We start from the raw sequence: 16,177 nt of genomic DNA on the forward strand, positions 1-16,177 counted from the left end.
GTGGCCCGGTTGGGAGCTGGAGGGCGTGGGGGGTTATAGGGGTGCAATGGGGACCTGTCGCCACCTGTTGGTGTTGGCATGGCTGAGCTTGGCACGGTTGGGCAGGGGATGGCTCAGGATAGCATGGCCCTTGCATGATTTAGAGCGGTTTAGTATGGTTCGGGTCGGTACGGTTATGGCTTGGCACAGCCTTGCCCTGTATGGCCTGGCTTAGGACAGCTCAGCTTGGCATGGCATGGCTTGGCACAGCCTTGCCCTGTATGGCCTGGCTTAGGACAGCTCAGCTTGGCATGGCATGGCTTGGCACAGCCTTGCCCTGTATGGCCTGGCTTAGGACAGCTCAGCTTGGCATGGCATGGCTTGGCACAGCCTTGACCTGCATGGCTCGGCTCAGCTTGGCTTGGTGTGGTGTGGTTTCACATGGTTTGGCACAGCCTTGCTGGGTATGGGTTGGCTTAGCACAGCTTGGCTTGATATGGCATGGCATGGCTTGGCACAGCCTTGTCCTGCATGGCTTGGCTTGGCACAGCTTGGCATGGCATGGCTTGGCACAGCTTGGCTCAGCACAGCGTAGATTGGCATGGCATGGCTTGGCTTGGCGTGGTGTGGCTTGGGATAGCATAGCACAGGTCAGCACAACCTTGCCCTGCATGGCTCAGCTTGGCTCAGCATGACATGGCTTGGCACAGCCTGGCCCTGCACAGCTCGGCATGGCATGGCACGGCATGGCATGGCTTGGCACAGCCTCTCCCCACACAGCTCCGCTCAGCACACCTTGGCATGCCTTGGCATGGTGTGGCCTTGCACATCTTGGCATTGCATAGGGTGGCTTGGCACAGCACAACACGGCTTGGCACAGCCTTGCTCAGTGTGGCTTGACTCGGCATGGCCCAGCCTGGCACCGCACAGCCCTGCTTGGCACAGCATGGCCTGGCATGGCCCATCGGGGCATAGCTTGACATGGCACAGCCCTCCACGCCATTGCCCAGCTTAGTATGGCACAGCACAGCCTGGCACGGCACAGCAGAGCCCAGCCCGCCACAGCCCAGCCCAGCACGGCACAGCCCGGCCCGGCACAGCCCGGAATGCCCATCCGGAGCACCCCGTTCACCATAGCCAGGCATGGCAGTGCCGGGATGTCCCATTGCCCTGCCAGTGCTGCCGCCACCATCCCTGTCTGCCCCTGCCTGGTGGCACAGAGGCCAAGGCTGCATTTGCCAGCCGGGAAGGTGGCCTGTGAGGAGGAAATGATTCTTTTTCGAGTTCCTCACTACATATTAAGGAATAGCAAATTAAAACAAATGAAAAACTATTAAAAATAACTTGACAGAGTTTTAACCTCGAAAGTTTGGAAACTGCTGACAGTTTTTTCTCCCTTTGAAGCGCACACATTATGCAGCTGCTCCATTAGCTGGATTTTGTTTTAAATAAGTGATGATTTATTACTGCTCCAGGGCCATGGGGAGAAGAAAATATTTTAAGAGAAAACACTTTTTTCCAGTTTCTGGAGGAGCGGGGAAGGGGGGTTTCGGCACTGCCAAGCCCCATGCAGGCACCCAGCACCCCCCACCTCCCTCCCTGTGGCATCAGGCCTGGCAAACTCATTGCACTGGTAGCGTCAGGCAGGGGGCTGCACCAGGTCCCAGCAAAATCTCAGGAGAGATGAAGGTTTTGGTGGGACAGGGCTCCTCAGGGCAGGATGTGTCCCGCCAGGGTGGCTGGAGCCGGTCCCCAATTCGCACCCGGCATCGGCCATCCCTGGGAGCACAAATGGTGAGTGAAAACACACTGGCTGAATAACTAAATGGAAGATCTGATGCCGAAGAAAGAAATCAGGGCATCTTTTGGCTAATTGTCTCTAAGCCAGACCCAAAAGAAAAAAAAAACCAAGCCACCAAAATTAATTTAATTAGGTCATCCGAGCACAGGAGCTGAACCAAGGGAGCTGCCTGCGAAGGACAGGCAGGTTTCTGTGCAGGGCTCCGCTGCCTGTTCCTGCCGTGGCTCTCCAGCCCCTCTGCAGCACGCTGCCAGCCAAAATCCATGGCCCGTGAACGGGGAAACCCATGTGATTGAAAAAACAGGGAAAAAACCCAGCGTGGTTTGATACAACATCCAGCTGCTGTGGCTGTGTGCCTCCCCCTGCTCTGTGCCCTGGGAGGGCTGTGACTCCGTGGTGCCCATCACAGCAGGCAGAGGTTTCAGGCAGCGCTGGGGTCCTGCCTTCGGCCACACTTGGGTCAGGCTTGTGCTCATCGTTGCTCCCCACACCTGCCCTCCCAGCCCCACGCCCCCCACTCCCCAGGGCATCTGGGGGTACCCACAGCCCTAAGGGAACATAAACAGCCAAAGACGATGATGTGGGTATTTGGGGAATTAAGCAACCCCCCCCATGCATTCAGCTCATCACTGCTGCAAATACTCCGCAGGGCAACACTTCTCAGAGCCCTCCCCTTGAAGGACGCTGGCCCTCGGAGGAGACCTTGGCAAACAAAGTTTTTCCAAGGTCCTTTGGCCAAAGCCCAACATCTGGCTGGCTCCAAGCGTGAAGGGAGCCGCCCTGCCCTTTTGCCTCACTCCAGCAAAGACCCCAAGAGCTGGTTGCAAGGCTGGGACCCCAGTGCTGAGCCCCGGGGCTGGCTTTGTGCCGGCTGGCCTTGGCGTCTGGTTTTGCTCCTCACCTTTGGGGCCCATGAACCAAAAAAAGGTTGGAGACCTGTGGGTGCCACCTTCAGTCACCGGTGTGTGAACGGAGAGCTCAGCCCCCGTGACCGGCAGCAGCTCCCAGCGGAGCCTCTGCTTCGGGCGCCATCCCCAGGCAGGGCTGTGAGCGCCTGGGAGGGGACGAGGCCAAAATTATCCTGAAATTTGGAGAAGGAGCCTGGGAAGATGGTGTGGAGGAGGGCAGGATGTGGGCTGACCCGCACAAGTGCCAGGAGGGACGAGCTGAGCCACGGCTCGGCCGCCTGGGGAGGTCTCCTGGGGCTGCTGCCAGCTGGGGAGTATGGACTTCAGGGGGAGACTGATGCCTGGAGGAACCCCAGATGTTCTCCAGATGTTCCCCTGGACCTGAGTCCATGAGGTGGACTCAGCCCCCATGAGCCCCCATCCTCTAGGGATGCTCACGCTTGTTAAAAGGATGCCTGGGCCGGCCGGGGGACGGATGCGATGGCTTCAACACTCTCTTGCAGTTTTCACATCCATGCCTGTCTCTGGAGGAACCCCCCACAACAGGATAAAAGGGGGGCCAAGACATTTTCTGTGGGGACCCAGACAGTGAGCTGCATACCCCATCCAGCCGGGCGAACGGTGTGAGAGGGATGGTTTAATCTGCTCTATCTGCAGCAATAAAGAAGTTCCTTGTCACAGCGCTGACAAAAGAAAAGGCGACATCGCTGGAAAACAATCCTATCTGCAGAGAGATTTCTTTTTTTTTTTTTTTTTAATTTGTTAATTAGTGACTGCTGGGCATCACAAGAATCGTTGTTTTCTCTGATATGCTGATTTCTTCTGTCTCTCAGTGGAATTGGAGATCACAAAAATAAAAAAAGAAAAGCAGCTGCTTTAGAAGAGGGAACAGGGAAAAAAGTTTTAGTAAGGTCAGGAGAAATTTAATTGGAAGAGTGAGTTTATTTCTTCTTTCCTAAAGGGGTGTTGTGTTCTTTTGCTAGAGCAAACTATGGGTACAAATGACCAAGGCAGAACAAAATGGTTTTTAAATTATAGATCAAGAGCGGGGCGTTTCTGGAAGCCCCCCACAACTCATTGCTGCTCCCACATCTTGGGTGAGCGGTGCGGACGTGGGGAGCTGGCATCACCCGGAGCAGGGCCGGGAGACACAAAAACCGCATGAGGAAAAGCCCAGAGGAGAAAACACTGGGGGCTAAGGCTCTGGGCAGGGAACTTCAAGGGTTGGGGTGGGGGGAAAAGAGCTTTTCCAGCCATCACTCGCAATTGGAGGAACAAGACTTTGCATGCAGCAAATATACCACTGCATTTTGGGCTGTGTTTGCAGCGAGTCCATCCTGCACCGAAACCGGCTACTACGGGGAGAGCCGTGCACCAAGGCAGGCAGAAGCAGCATTCACCCCTTTGCAAGACACATGCTACTGAGAGTAAAACTGGCAAGGACCCCCTGCTCCCCAGTGGCTTCCAGCGCCCGTTGACTCTGCCTGCGCCCGAGCCATCGCTGCCTGCCAGCCCTGCGGCTGTGCCGCCCCTTCAACCCCGCACCACAAAAGGAGTTTGCTTCGGTACAACAGCTAAAATGCTTTTCCAGCTGCCTTGCATGCATCCCTTGAATTATTTCCATGCTAATGAGAGCCTGGTGACATGCTCTCGAACCGGAGCCTCTGGACAGTGGCCTGAGGAGCAGAGCGGGGAGATTTCAATTTTCTGCTCCCGTCCCGTTCTTCCCAGCTCTGTACCACCTGGCAGGAAGAAAGGCCCTTTCCTAAGCTGACGCTGTCGCTGGGGTGGTTTTTGGGTCATCGGTGCAAGGGATGGGGGATTCTTCGCACACCCATGCGGGCAGGAGGGCTGCTGCAGGTACTGGCAGCATCCCCGGGGGGGCGTCGGACAGCCCAACCCGGGGTCCCGGTGTCCCCTCTGCAGACTTCAGGCATCTAAATGGGACCCGGGAGGCCCCATCCATGGAAATCCCACTCCCTGGCGCAGGAAGGCAGGCGTTGGGGTTATCCCTGCACCATGTTTCGGCCAGGCATCACCTCCTCCCACCAGTGGGGGATGAGGGGCTGCAGGGAGGGCGCCGGCCGCGAGCCCTGCCCAAGGTCGGGCTGATATTCATACATTTTTAATCAAACCTGCAGCTGAGGTTACAGCCCCAGCCTTTGAAATCGCCGCGTAATTTTGCAGTGAGGCTCCAGCTTTGCCCATCAGCACCTTCCCCACGGGGCTGTGGCCCCAGCAGAGCTCCTCGCCCCCCCAGCCCCTGCCCAGGCTGCTTTTGGCCGTGATTGCAACCCCCTGACTCGCTGCCTGGCAAAGCCATCCCCACTGGTGCCCACCCGCTCCCATGCCAGCTATGAACCGAGAGCATTGGTTCTCTTCAGGCGTGGGGTCTTGGTGCCAGAGCCCCCACAGCACCGCTGGCCCGGCACAGCCCACCCAGCGCCGGTCGGGGTGCCCACCCGCTCACGCCCTCGCAGCGCCTACGCCAAGGGCAGGAGGCATTGACATTCCCGTTGGGTCCGCGCAGTGCAAAAGTAAACTTAACAACGTTATCTGCTGATCTGGTAATTAATACCCTGGATGCTTTTTATTGGAATGAGTGAGGGCCAGGACATGCCGGGGGTTTTAATGAAGGGCCCTGCTGGTGAGGCGCGTCCCCTCAGTCTCCCCTGGAAGGGGCCACGCTGGGGTTGGGGGTGTTTTGGTCTCTAGGGGGGCCTTGTGCCCCATATCGGGTGCCTTGGGGTGGTCCCAGTGCTGCACCCACCCCACCAGCCTGTGCGTCCCGCTCTCCTTCCCCATGCACTGCAGCTAAGCCCGTGCCGGACCCCACAGGGTCTTTTTTTAAACAAGATGCTTTCAAGATCTTTAAATATTAGGCAAGAAGTGTTTTCCCAAGCTCGTGCTGTGCCACGCTCTGCAGCGCCTGTTCGGGGTAGGGAATGGGCAGAAACCCGCTGCCCAACAGCGGCGGGGACACGGGGACCATTTTGCTCCAAACCTGCTGTATCTTTCGTTGATCCCGCTGCTATTTTTAATACAGATGCCTTATTGAGATTCAAATGAATGTTTCAAATCCTTGCTCCTTTGCATAATTCTTTTTAATTAACACTTCAAAGGTTTGAACACAGATTCCATGCTATTTCCCTAACGAAGTTGACTGAACCTCCTTTCCCCCAAAGCCCCCCTGCGACGTTTCTGAGGGCTAAAGCCAGGGACAGGTCTGTCCCCTGTGTCCCCTGCATGGGGGGATGCGGGCATTTGGGCTCGGGCTCTGCAGAAATGGGAGCTGAGGGAAGAGAGAGGGCCGATGGCTGGGGCGAAGGCAGGGGCTGCCGTGCCGTCACCCACCGCCCCGGCCAGCTCGGCCCGTGCCGGCAACAAAACAGCCTGAGCTTGGCACAGAAATTGTGGCGTGCGATGTCAAGGCCACTGCTCCGCCATCCCTGGCCCCAGCACCGGCTGCCGTTCCAACACAGCCGTGGCCCCCCAGGTCGAACAAAACCTCCCCAAAAAGGAGCACCCCACCTCCAGGGTGCATTTTGGTCACATTTCCAATCTTCACGACACCCAAAAGGGCTGGAGCTGTCTTTCTTCCTTCTGAAATTGCACTTTAAAAATAAAACCTGAAATTGTCGCGCACTCACATTCACCAGCAAGAGCTGGAGCTTTTCCCCAGCTATCCCGAGAGCTGGGAAGGATGCAGAGCCCTGAGGCTGTAACACGGGCACAGGAGAGAAGGAACAAGCCTGGGTTCCCAGCCCACCTTCCCCCCATCTCTGTACCCCTGGGATCCCCCTGTCTGGAGCCTGACTTTGCAGGATCGGGCCCCTGAAGAGCAGTGTGGTACAACTAAATGGGGAAATGAGCTTCAGTTTTAATTCCTGCAAGTGCAGAAATGATTAGACACAACAAAATTGTATAATTAGGATTTAATAAGAGACTGTCCCAGACATGCAAAAGTAGGTTAGACAGTGGCCTTTGTTCAGCTACAAAAGACATTAATTTGCAAATACTCTTAATATTCATTTTTTTGTTATTTAGACTGATATTTTGAAAGTCTCCGATAAAATGAAAAATCTGGACTAAGCATTCCAGTTGCATTTCCAAGCGCAGGAATCCAGCTTTGATGTTCCCCTTGATAACATCTTTTTAGAGCCTTGACTGCATCAAATTAAATTCTGATTACCCCGATAGTGCAATACAGCTTCCAAATGCATTCAGGTGACTTTTTGTTCTGGAAGGAAATTAGCTATTTTGACAAGGATGCTTGTTAGGCAGCAAAGAGACCAGGGCGGGGAGGAGGGGGGGAAACACCCTTGCCAGGGAAGCAGGGCGTTCCCAGCCCTGATTTTGGCACCAGGGGCTGCCAGGCCACTTCGTGCTGGGCTCGCTGATGCTGGGGCTGCAGCCGGGAGGGGACACAGGCAGCCCCTGCAAAAGCAGAATTGCACTTTTGGTGGCCCACACGTCACCCAGCACCAAGCAGAGACCTGGTACATCCACCCTCTCCAGAGAGGACATCCCAAAGGGACATGCCCTTGGGTGGTGGGTCCTGGGGGAGCATGGACCACGGATGGCCACAGGATGCACAGTTAGAGGAGGGTGGCCACATCCTTGCAGAGATGTCCCCTCTGCACATGTCCCCCACGCAGAGAGGTCACGTCATGTCTCAGCCTTAGCTCATCCCTGGATTAAACCCATCCCCAAGCAGCCGCCCAGCTGTGGGCATGAGCACAGCACCCCAGGGGGATGAGGTCCCAACCATGGATGAGGAAGGACGTCCCACCCATTGCCTCTTCTGGGCCACCCATGTTGCCCAAGGAGCAGGTTGGGCACCCTGTGCCACCCCCACCCCGTCCACTTGCATGCAGCGGTACTGCTCCCCGGCCCAGGCTCTGCTCCTTGGCTCGATGCTAGGACAAAAATAAAGTGCAAATATTATTGTTGGCAGAGATTACCAGCTCCCCCACTGTGATTTGGGCATCTTTAAACTTCATGTTTTATTAATCCTCACCGTACGATTAACGGCACTGAAATGTGATGTCTGCAAACAAAGGCATGCACCACAGTGTTATCTCTAGGTGATACCAGGGCTCAGGCGCTTGATTGTAAATATGCACGTTGATGAATTGTGTAGTGGAACTATATAAAAGATGGAGCTGAAGACACCTTCCCACGTGGTGCTCGTGGCCTTTGCCTCCTGCCCCGGGCAGCTCACCCCTGTCCAGAGCCGAGGGAAGGGCTGGCACGATAGAAAACTTGCTGCTTTCTGCCAGCTCTTCTGGGGAGAGCCTCCTACCCCCAAAAACCCATCCTTCCTGGGTGCATCTCCCTCCAGGAGTGCTGGCTGCAGAAGGGGACTTTCCTGCTGGCCTTGCTGCCAGCACAGGGACAGCATGACAGCCACAGCTGGAGCAGCCATCCCCTCACTGGCAGCCAAGGTGGGACTGATGGAGCAGAGGGTCACAAACCACCTTGAAGCAGCTTTTGGGGGCTGGGACCGAGCTGTGAGAGCGGGGTCACAGATGGGAGCCACTGCCCAGGTCCCCAGGGCAGAGCTGCCCGGCTGGAGAGGACCCCAGCGCCAGCGCTACCCGGCTGCTGCATCACGGGGCCTGGGGTGAGTGAGCAGCAGCCTTCGGCAGCAAAGGGCAGGGAAAATAATGACATCGTCAGCTCCTTTCCCAGCACCAATGCTGGGCTGAGCCCAGATGGACCTTCCTGTGTCCGGAGATTTCTCCCAAGCAAAGTTCAAATAAATTATTCTCCTTCCAGCCCCTGGAGGACACTGAAGCACGTGGCAGCTGCAGATGCCATCAGCACCCGCTCTAGAAATAAGCAATGCAGTGACCCAGGGACCTGCTGGTCTTGCCCGGCTATTTTAGGAGACCCTGAGACCTGCAGTGCACAGGGCCAGGGAGCTGGTGAAGAAACAGAAAAGTTACTTGGTTTTGTCAGCAACCCTTACGCACCTTGAAAAAATAAACCAGCAGGATAGCACAGACCACCCTGTACAGACCCCAGGGCAGCTCTGGAGCAAGGCTGCATGGGCAGCTCTCATGGCAGTGCTGTCAGGCGCCTGTCATTTGCTCTGGAATCAACCCATCACCTGCAAACCTCACCAGCTATTTGGAAACAGGTTAAAACTTTCAGGTAATCCTGGTAGTGGCGAACTTTGGCTTAAGTCCAGGAAAAGAAGCCAGGAAACAAGGGAAAAAGCATCCCAGTTTTTTCCTGGATCTTAAGACAGCTGGCAACACTGGGAAACCCCTGCCTTTCTGTAAAGGATCTACAGCTCACGGGTGCAGGAAAACAGCAGGAGAGAGGGATGTTTCATTGCCATACAGGGTGCTGCTGAGCTGGGGCACAGGCATGGGCAGTCATGGAAATTCCTAACTGAGAGATACCGTGCCATGAAAAAAGCACTGAGCCCCAGAGTAAATTCCTCTGGTCCTGCTCCACAGGGGAGAGTGTGACCCCACGAGCATCCAGAGGGGCACGTGGCGGGAAGATGGGGGAAGAGGGGCAGGAGGCCGGGCTGGGGAGCAGCATGGCTCACCCAGACCTGCACCAACCCCAGCAGCAGCTGCAGCTCCTCCCCAGGACCGATCCACAGCAATCTCCATTCCCCATGCACCAAGGGTCTCCAGTGAGCTGGAAGGGATGAGGATGACCCAGCCACCATCTCTGCCCCTGCAAAACCAAGCTGGACCCCCTCAAAGGAGTAGGTGCCCGTCAGGAGGTGAGGTGGGTGCACGCCATGGCACTCCTCACCTCAGGGCATCGTGGCTGCATCAGGGAAGGACTGGAGGGAGAGGGAAGATAACGATGGATTCATAAATGGCACCATCACCCCGTGGCTCAGGAGATGCCCAAAAGCAGGGGGCTGGGAGTCACCCCGGGAAGGAGCCGGCTGTCCTGGCCTCCAGCACAGCCTGCAGGAGAGCAAATGCTGCATGGGGCTCTGGGTGCCTCTCCTCCCCCAGGGCAGGTCCGCAGCCTCCCGGCTGTTCGCAAACCCTGCTCTGCCGAGCCCAAATGCTGATGGCTCCAGGTCACTGCTTGGGCTCAGGGCAGGAGGGACTTGCCCAAGCCCCACATTTGAGTTGCAGAGGGAAAACCCCGCCTTGTCCCCCAGCCATTTCTGCGCTGCAGAACAACCGTAAGACGCCCCCAGCAGCCCCGGGGTGCCCGACTTCAGCCACAGATTTTATTGTTTAGTAACAAGCTCACCACACCAGCAAGCCAGGACAGGGGTGGATGGTACATGAATACATAGCTGTAGTAGTTACACAGACTGAGATTTGTACAGCTTTTGTACAGAGGAAGAAATAAAATGAATCAAATAACAAAATAGACATTAGCAGTCGAACTTTTTTTTTGACTTTTTTTTTTTTTTATATCATACTAACAAAATCTGATAGCCAAAAAATGACTAAGCTACAAAATTGTAATACATACTGTACGGGTAAAAGGTTATCATCCATTTATACATCTAGTATCATCTTTATTCTGGTAGCTTACATGAGGCCTATAGGAACTTAGTGTATTAATCACTCCCTACAAGATAGCGTTGAGCTGCTAAAGCTGCCGAACAACGGAGTACTGGAATTTTTGTTAAGACTTTTACAGTGTCATTTGCATCATTTTGTTTTAATGAAACCCTCATGCATCTCTACCGCAAGCCAGAGGAACCGCTGGTGGCTGGGGGTAGGCAAGAGCTGTAAAGCCTTGGCTGGCAACTTCGGCACGGCAGCGGCCCGGCGCCGCCCCTCGCTCCGCTCTCTGGCTGCTGTAGAAGGGATAAAGCTGAAATCATCAAGCCAGATTCTTTTCCCTTTGGTCTAGAGGGTTAGAGAAGAAACCGCTGAACATGGAACAGTCTCCATTTCAAAGACTTTTTTTTCACCAGGTGACACCTCAGCCTTCAGCAGAAAAGCAGCCGGCCGTGAGGGGTGGTCTCACAGCCAGGGTGCCGGTCCTGCCCCCGGTGCTGAGGGCTTCAGAAAAAAAATGTGTGGCTACCTCTCACTCCCCATCCTGCAGCGGTGCTCCAAGGCACGCTCCGGACCCAGCCCCAGACACAAAACCAGCATGGCACACACAAGCCAGGAGCAGGGCTGGGGAGGACACAGCCCCCCTGCACCAGCTCTTGAGGATCGAGACGAGCAAGGCTGAAGCCAAAGAGGGAGTGAAGGTACAAACAGGAACCGGTCCCTGACTGACAACAGGCGATGGGTGCATCGCTGCTCCAGTGCCTTTGAAAATCTCCCCCAAAGAACCAAGCCAGTAAGACCAAATATTGTGAAGTACTTTATACACCACCACATAGGCAAAAATAGCAATTAAACTTACAAATAAATAGAGGGGCTGGGGAATCTCCTCCTCGTCCTTTCCAAGTTTGTCCCTAGTTTGGTCTCTTACAACCTCAGAGGGGCAGGTGCCCTCGGGAAGCCTATGCCAATTTTGGAGAGGGAGGGCACGGCTGGCGCCCAAACCCCCTCCTGGCCAGTTTACAGGGTTGAGCTGAAACCCAGATGACGCATGTGATTAACATGGCCTGCTGACACCACAGTCAGGGTCTGGGGTGGGGACACAGGGGACGTGGCTTCGCCCCGCTGCCTGTTTCAGTACAGCCCTGCAACACAAAGACTGCACAGCCTCCACAAAGCCAAGCAGCTCTGTCAGCTCCTGGCTGATCCTTAGGGACCAGCACAGTTATTTACAGCCCAAGAGGGCTATCAGTACTAATGTTAAACCTGCTCATTCTCACCCAAGCCAACCAGGAAGAGCCAGGGGCCTGAGCTGCTCACCGGGATGGTCCCTGGAAGGAGACAGCAGCCAGAGACTCCTCCAGCCTGAACCACTGCCACCCTGACAACTTTGGATCTCTAACAGAGCCAAATACATGGTCCCCATAACCACTCCTGGGGGGATCCTGCCCTGTGCAGAACCAGAGGTTCAGCAAGGGAGGTGGAAAATGCAGGTGCATTCCCTCTGTAGATGAAGGCAGCTGGCCACAAGTCACTAGAAGACCTATCAAGGAAAATAAGCTGCAAACCAGAATGGACTCTGCCACCCACAGGTGCCTGGGAAGCACTGGGTTTGGGGACAGGCAAGCGCTCTATGTTAGCTCCGCTCAGGCCAGCAGGAGCCGCGGCAGTGGCCCGAGACCACCCAGCCAGCACGAGCACTTTGGGGAACACCAGCCCTAAACTCCTAAAACCAGCAGCTCCCAGTGAGGTACTTACTGTCTCAGACTGTAACAACAAACACTCCCTCTGGGATTTTCCCAAATCGCTTAGGAGATGAATACACCAACCAGCAGGATTTTGGAGACCCCCCCTCTGATCCCTTAGGAAAGTCCCAGAGCTAGACCGAGATGTGGCAATCTTCCTAGTGATTACTGAGCTGATGACACGCTTCTACAAGGCAGGATGGGATCCTGCTTGATTCATTTCCAGGCAATTAGTACTCAAGCTCTGCCTCCCCCTGCCGTGCACCAGATTTAAGCTGTGTTTTCTGTAAGCTTTACTCCCCTGAAGTCGCCTTCCTCTCTCATCCTCCCTTTGAATGGAGGGAGATCACCAATCCTGCATCAAGTGAGCAGAGTCCAGTGTTGTATCATAGCCCAGATTCAGCAACATCCTCCTCATGGCATAACTGCAGCCCTGAGGCCAAAGTCTTTCCCAGGTTGCTTCTGGCCGCCCATCCTTCAAGGAAAGGGGAATCCAGCAACCCACTAAGAAAAAGTAACACAGCTTTGTAGGGAATCAGGACAAAAAGCATGATGCCATGATGTTCATCTGCCTGTGGCCTGGCTCAGATCTCCTCTCTCAGTGGTCTCTCCTGTCTTGTCCTCTTTCACAGATGCCCCATCGTAACGCAAGAGCTTCTGAAGACTGGAGGAGTTGGGCACTAGCTGGGGAAGCCTGGTACAATATTGCTGTGACTGTCCCCTGTGGTACTGAACAGTGAATCTGAACTGGACTCTCACACCTTTAAGAGCATATTGTCCCCTTCCTCCACCCTAATGTCCCTTGGGAGCTGTGGTGCAAAGTTGGAAGAGTAAAGCCTTCAGAAGAACAAGACCCTTGCCCAGGCCTGCACTGCTGTGTACGGACACAGGAGCTGTGTGGGCTCCAGCCTTGGATTCCTTCTGCTCCAAATGCTTGTACTCGGGTCATGCACAGAGGATTGCTGTACCCATCAAATACAGCCAGCCACTATTGCCTGAAGGCTCACAGCAGCACCTTCGCCTCCTCCATTCCCGGTCCCAGGGGATGGGCATCACACTGAAGAGCCAAGGACAGCTCTGGAGAATGGCCGGGCAACCCCTGACTAGCTGTTAAACCGAATGGGCAAGGAGGCAACCACTTCCTCAAGGCATCCGTCCCACACTGACTGCAGCCAGCATGGAGCTCTCAGGCCAGCGATGCTGAGATCCAGCCAGCGATGCTGAGATCCAGCCATCTGTGGAGTCCTGTGCTCAAAAAAGACCCAATAAACACGTATGAGTGAGGGGGGCCAGGCTGGGCAGCCTGGCAGTGGCCCAGGGCATCAGCAGGCCTGCTCGGCGATCTCTCTGCAGGAAGAAAGGCCAACCACACCTGAGCGAGGTGTGCCGGTCCCCAAACTCAGAGCCACCACAGCTCCTTCCCCAAACAGCAGTGGGTGAGAAATGAAATAAATACCCCTCCAAAATCGGATTACTTCCCATGACATGCTACGATACAAGCACTAAGTGCAGCCTCTGCGCTCTAGAACAGCGATGTCTTCTACAAGGTGAGGAGGGAGACATGTCCCCACACCCCATCTTCCTCAGCTTACGCATGCCAGAGTGAACAGTCAGCCCAGCAGGTTTCACGCGCTTGTGCGGGTCTCCAGGACACTAGGGCAGGTAGAAGGGAAGGGACAGACCACGTGGGAAGTGTGCAGCCTCTGGGCACGTGCTTTGGAGTTGTAGCCCACATGCAAATCCCTTTGCAGTTCCTGTGGGGTTACTGGGACTCGCTGACACCCCAGCCACCGTTCAGGGCAGCTGTCATCCAGACCACATCGGCTGGTGGGACAAGGGCAGCTCAAGCAATACAAATTCCACAGTCAAAACCAATACAGGTAAGAAAACCAAACCCAGAGAGATCTTTCCACTCCCTCCTGGAACAATGGCTGCCTTGGAAAACTGGACTCCAGGATTGTCCTGATTACATCAGTTAGTGTATTATAAACATTGTCCTGCTTTGAAGTAAAAATACTGTGTCTAGTCTTTTGGAGGTGTGCTAAAGCCAGATGGGGTATCGCTTTTCCTGACTGTGCACAGGAGCTGATACTGGCATGAAATGATCCTCTTCACCTCTTCTCTATCAGAGCTTCTCCTGGAAGACAAGAGACCTTGTTAGGCAAAATGAGGGCAAACACAGAGGTCTTTTTACAGAAGAGGAAACTGAGGCATGAGTGGGATGCCAACAGGCCTGCCGTGTCCTGACCCACTGCTCTGCCCAGTAAGCCACACTGCCTCTTCCTCAGGCTGGCCATCCTGCCTGTAAGGAAATCAAGTCTGAGGCTACAGATCTTGCTCTACATTGTGAAAACTGTGGGAGACCAGGACAGCACGTCCCAGAAATGACACGCAGGTCAAGGGGACAGCAGAGACCTGAGACCGAGCAGGTTCTGGCTGGTATGCCAGGAGAAGTGCCATACAGGCACTGACCCAGGAGTCTGAAGGGAAGCTCCCTCCCCGCTGCTTCTCCCAGAGTAAGCACCCATTGCACCTCAGTGTGCATCTCACTAGCACCTTCCCAATGGCTTCAAGTGGTTTTAATGTTAAGGTGAGGTTCCCACCATGCTTGGGAACTGGAGTTGTGCAAAGCCCCTTGCTTTCACTGTGGCGATGAGACAGTCAAGCTTTGCTGGCAGAACTGCCTCTGTCCAAGAGCTGTCCCCAGCACAGCAGGCAAGAAACCACATGAAGCAGCCACTGTTTTAAATAACATTCTGGTTTTAACTTACCTCTTGCTTGTGGGATTTATCCTGCTGGTGAATCCCGTTCGCAGACCCAGAATTTCCAACAGTCTGCAATGGAGAATGGACAGTACTTACTGAAGAGGGACGCAGAGCCTTGTGGTTTTGCCTACTAGCATTGAGATCTGGCAAGACTGCCATCCTTAGCAGCCCACTCCACACAAGGAAAGGAGAACACAAAAATCCCACCCCAGTTTTGGCAAGAAGCCAAAAGGGCCCTCTGCACCCTGGCCCAATCCCCAGTGACGGATTGCATCCTTCCCAGCTACAAAACAACCCCTGAGTTCTTCACAGACACAGACTCACTCTTCACTTCCGACTCTTAAATCCCGATAAACAAACCCTCAGCCCAGGGCAGCGTTAGCTGCAAAGCATGTCATGGTGAACATCCCAGCAGCGAAAAGGACATTTGCCATTCCCCATTTCCCATCTCTGGGGACAAGTCTGGCAGCCAGGACAGACTGTTCTATCTTTATAAAGCACAAGAACTTTTAAACATTTATAATGTTTCTTTAGCAGGGATAATACGGAGCCCTTCAGCTTCAAAATGACAGTACAACTGGCACAAACAAGAACAGAGAGCTGCAGCCTGAAGTCACGGCATGCCAGATGTCAGCTGCTTGGGTCTTGGTAATCAGATTCACAGTTGTTGGTGAACTGCTGATGGCAGCAAAACCAGACACTATGGGGAGACAAGACTGCGAGGTTTAAAACCCATCATTAGAGGAGTCCCAGCTACCCAGCTTCCATTCTTACCGTGACCATGAAGGTGCATACTCAGCCCTGCGGGACAGAGGTTCTGTTTGCCAGGCAGTGAATCCTACCTGGATGGATGGCCAGAATAGTGCCGCCATAGTGGCTCAGCTTTGGGTCTGCACCCACGACGACAAGCAGCTATTCAGGCCTTGCATAAGGCAATATATCCTACCTGCAGCACATCTGATCTGTGCACTAAGCAGCTATCAGATACCAGGAACTAGGTTTGAAACGTGGTCTCTGTACATGGTCATGATAACGAACAAAGTGGTGCAATTCGCTTGAAATTAAATAAAAAAGCTCCCAGAGCAATCACTGCAAATTCTCCAAGAAAAGGCCCGAGTGCCAAATCCTTGTCATTTCCTGCAAAGCTGTGAGATCAGGGTCTCCCAAGACATGGAGAAGGCAAAGATCCTCTTTCTCGATTACAAGACAAATACTTCGCAGCTGCAGGCACGGAAACAGCAAGGCAGCAATTACTCAACAACGAGATGAAGACACAGTGCCATTATGCTCCCCCAGCTCCTGCACCTCCTTGTGTAACAGCCAGGCCAGCCATGCACATCAAGGACTGCGGAGCATGGCGGCTGACTAAGCCTGCGAAAGGAGAGCAGCAGCAGCTTGTGGTAATTAGAGATTTCCTTCTCGAGCGTGCTGCGAAGCGAAGGCTCTGCAGACAAAGGGAGAGCGATGCCAAGGCAGACCC

The 16,177-nt window shown here is 54.5% G+C and overlaps 1 protein-coding gene across 1 annotated transcript in view; it reads right to left on the reverse strand.

Annotated features, from left to right (window-relative positions):
• Positions 1–10,232: 10,232 nt before the first annotated feature.
• Positions 10,233–16,177, reverse strand: part of CLIP2 (CAP-Gly domain containing linker protein 2) — a 103,798-nt gene continuing 97,853 nt past the window's right edge. Inside the window, exons 16-17 of the mRNA XM_035900638.1 lie at positions 14,704–14,766; positions 10,233–14,069 (exon numbers count right to left, since the gene is read on the reverse strand). Coding sequence (XP_035756531.1) covers positions 14,058–14,069; positions 14,704–14,766 — 75 coding nt within the window. The 3' untranslated portion in view covers positions 10,233–14,057. The remainder of the gene's footprint in view (positions 14,070–14,703; positions 14,767–16,177) is intronic.

The sequence above is a fragment of the Egretta garzetta genome, unplaced genomic scaffold (assembly GCF_000687185.1).
Source record: "Egretta garzetta isolate BGI_Z169 unplaced genomic scaffold, ASM68718v1 scaffold108, whole genome shotgun sequence".
NCBI lineage: Eukaryota > Metazoa > Chordata > Aves > Pelecaniformes > Ardeidae > Egretta > Egretta garzetta.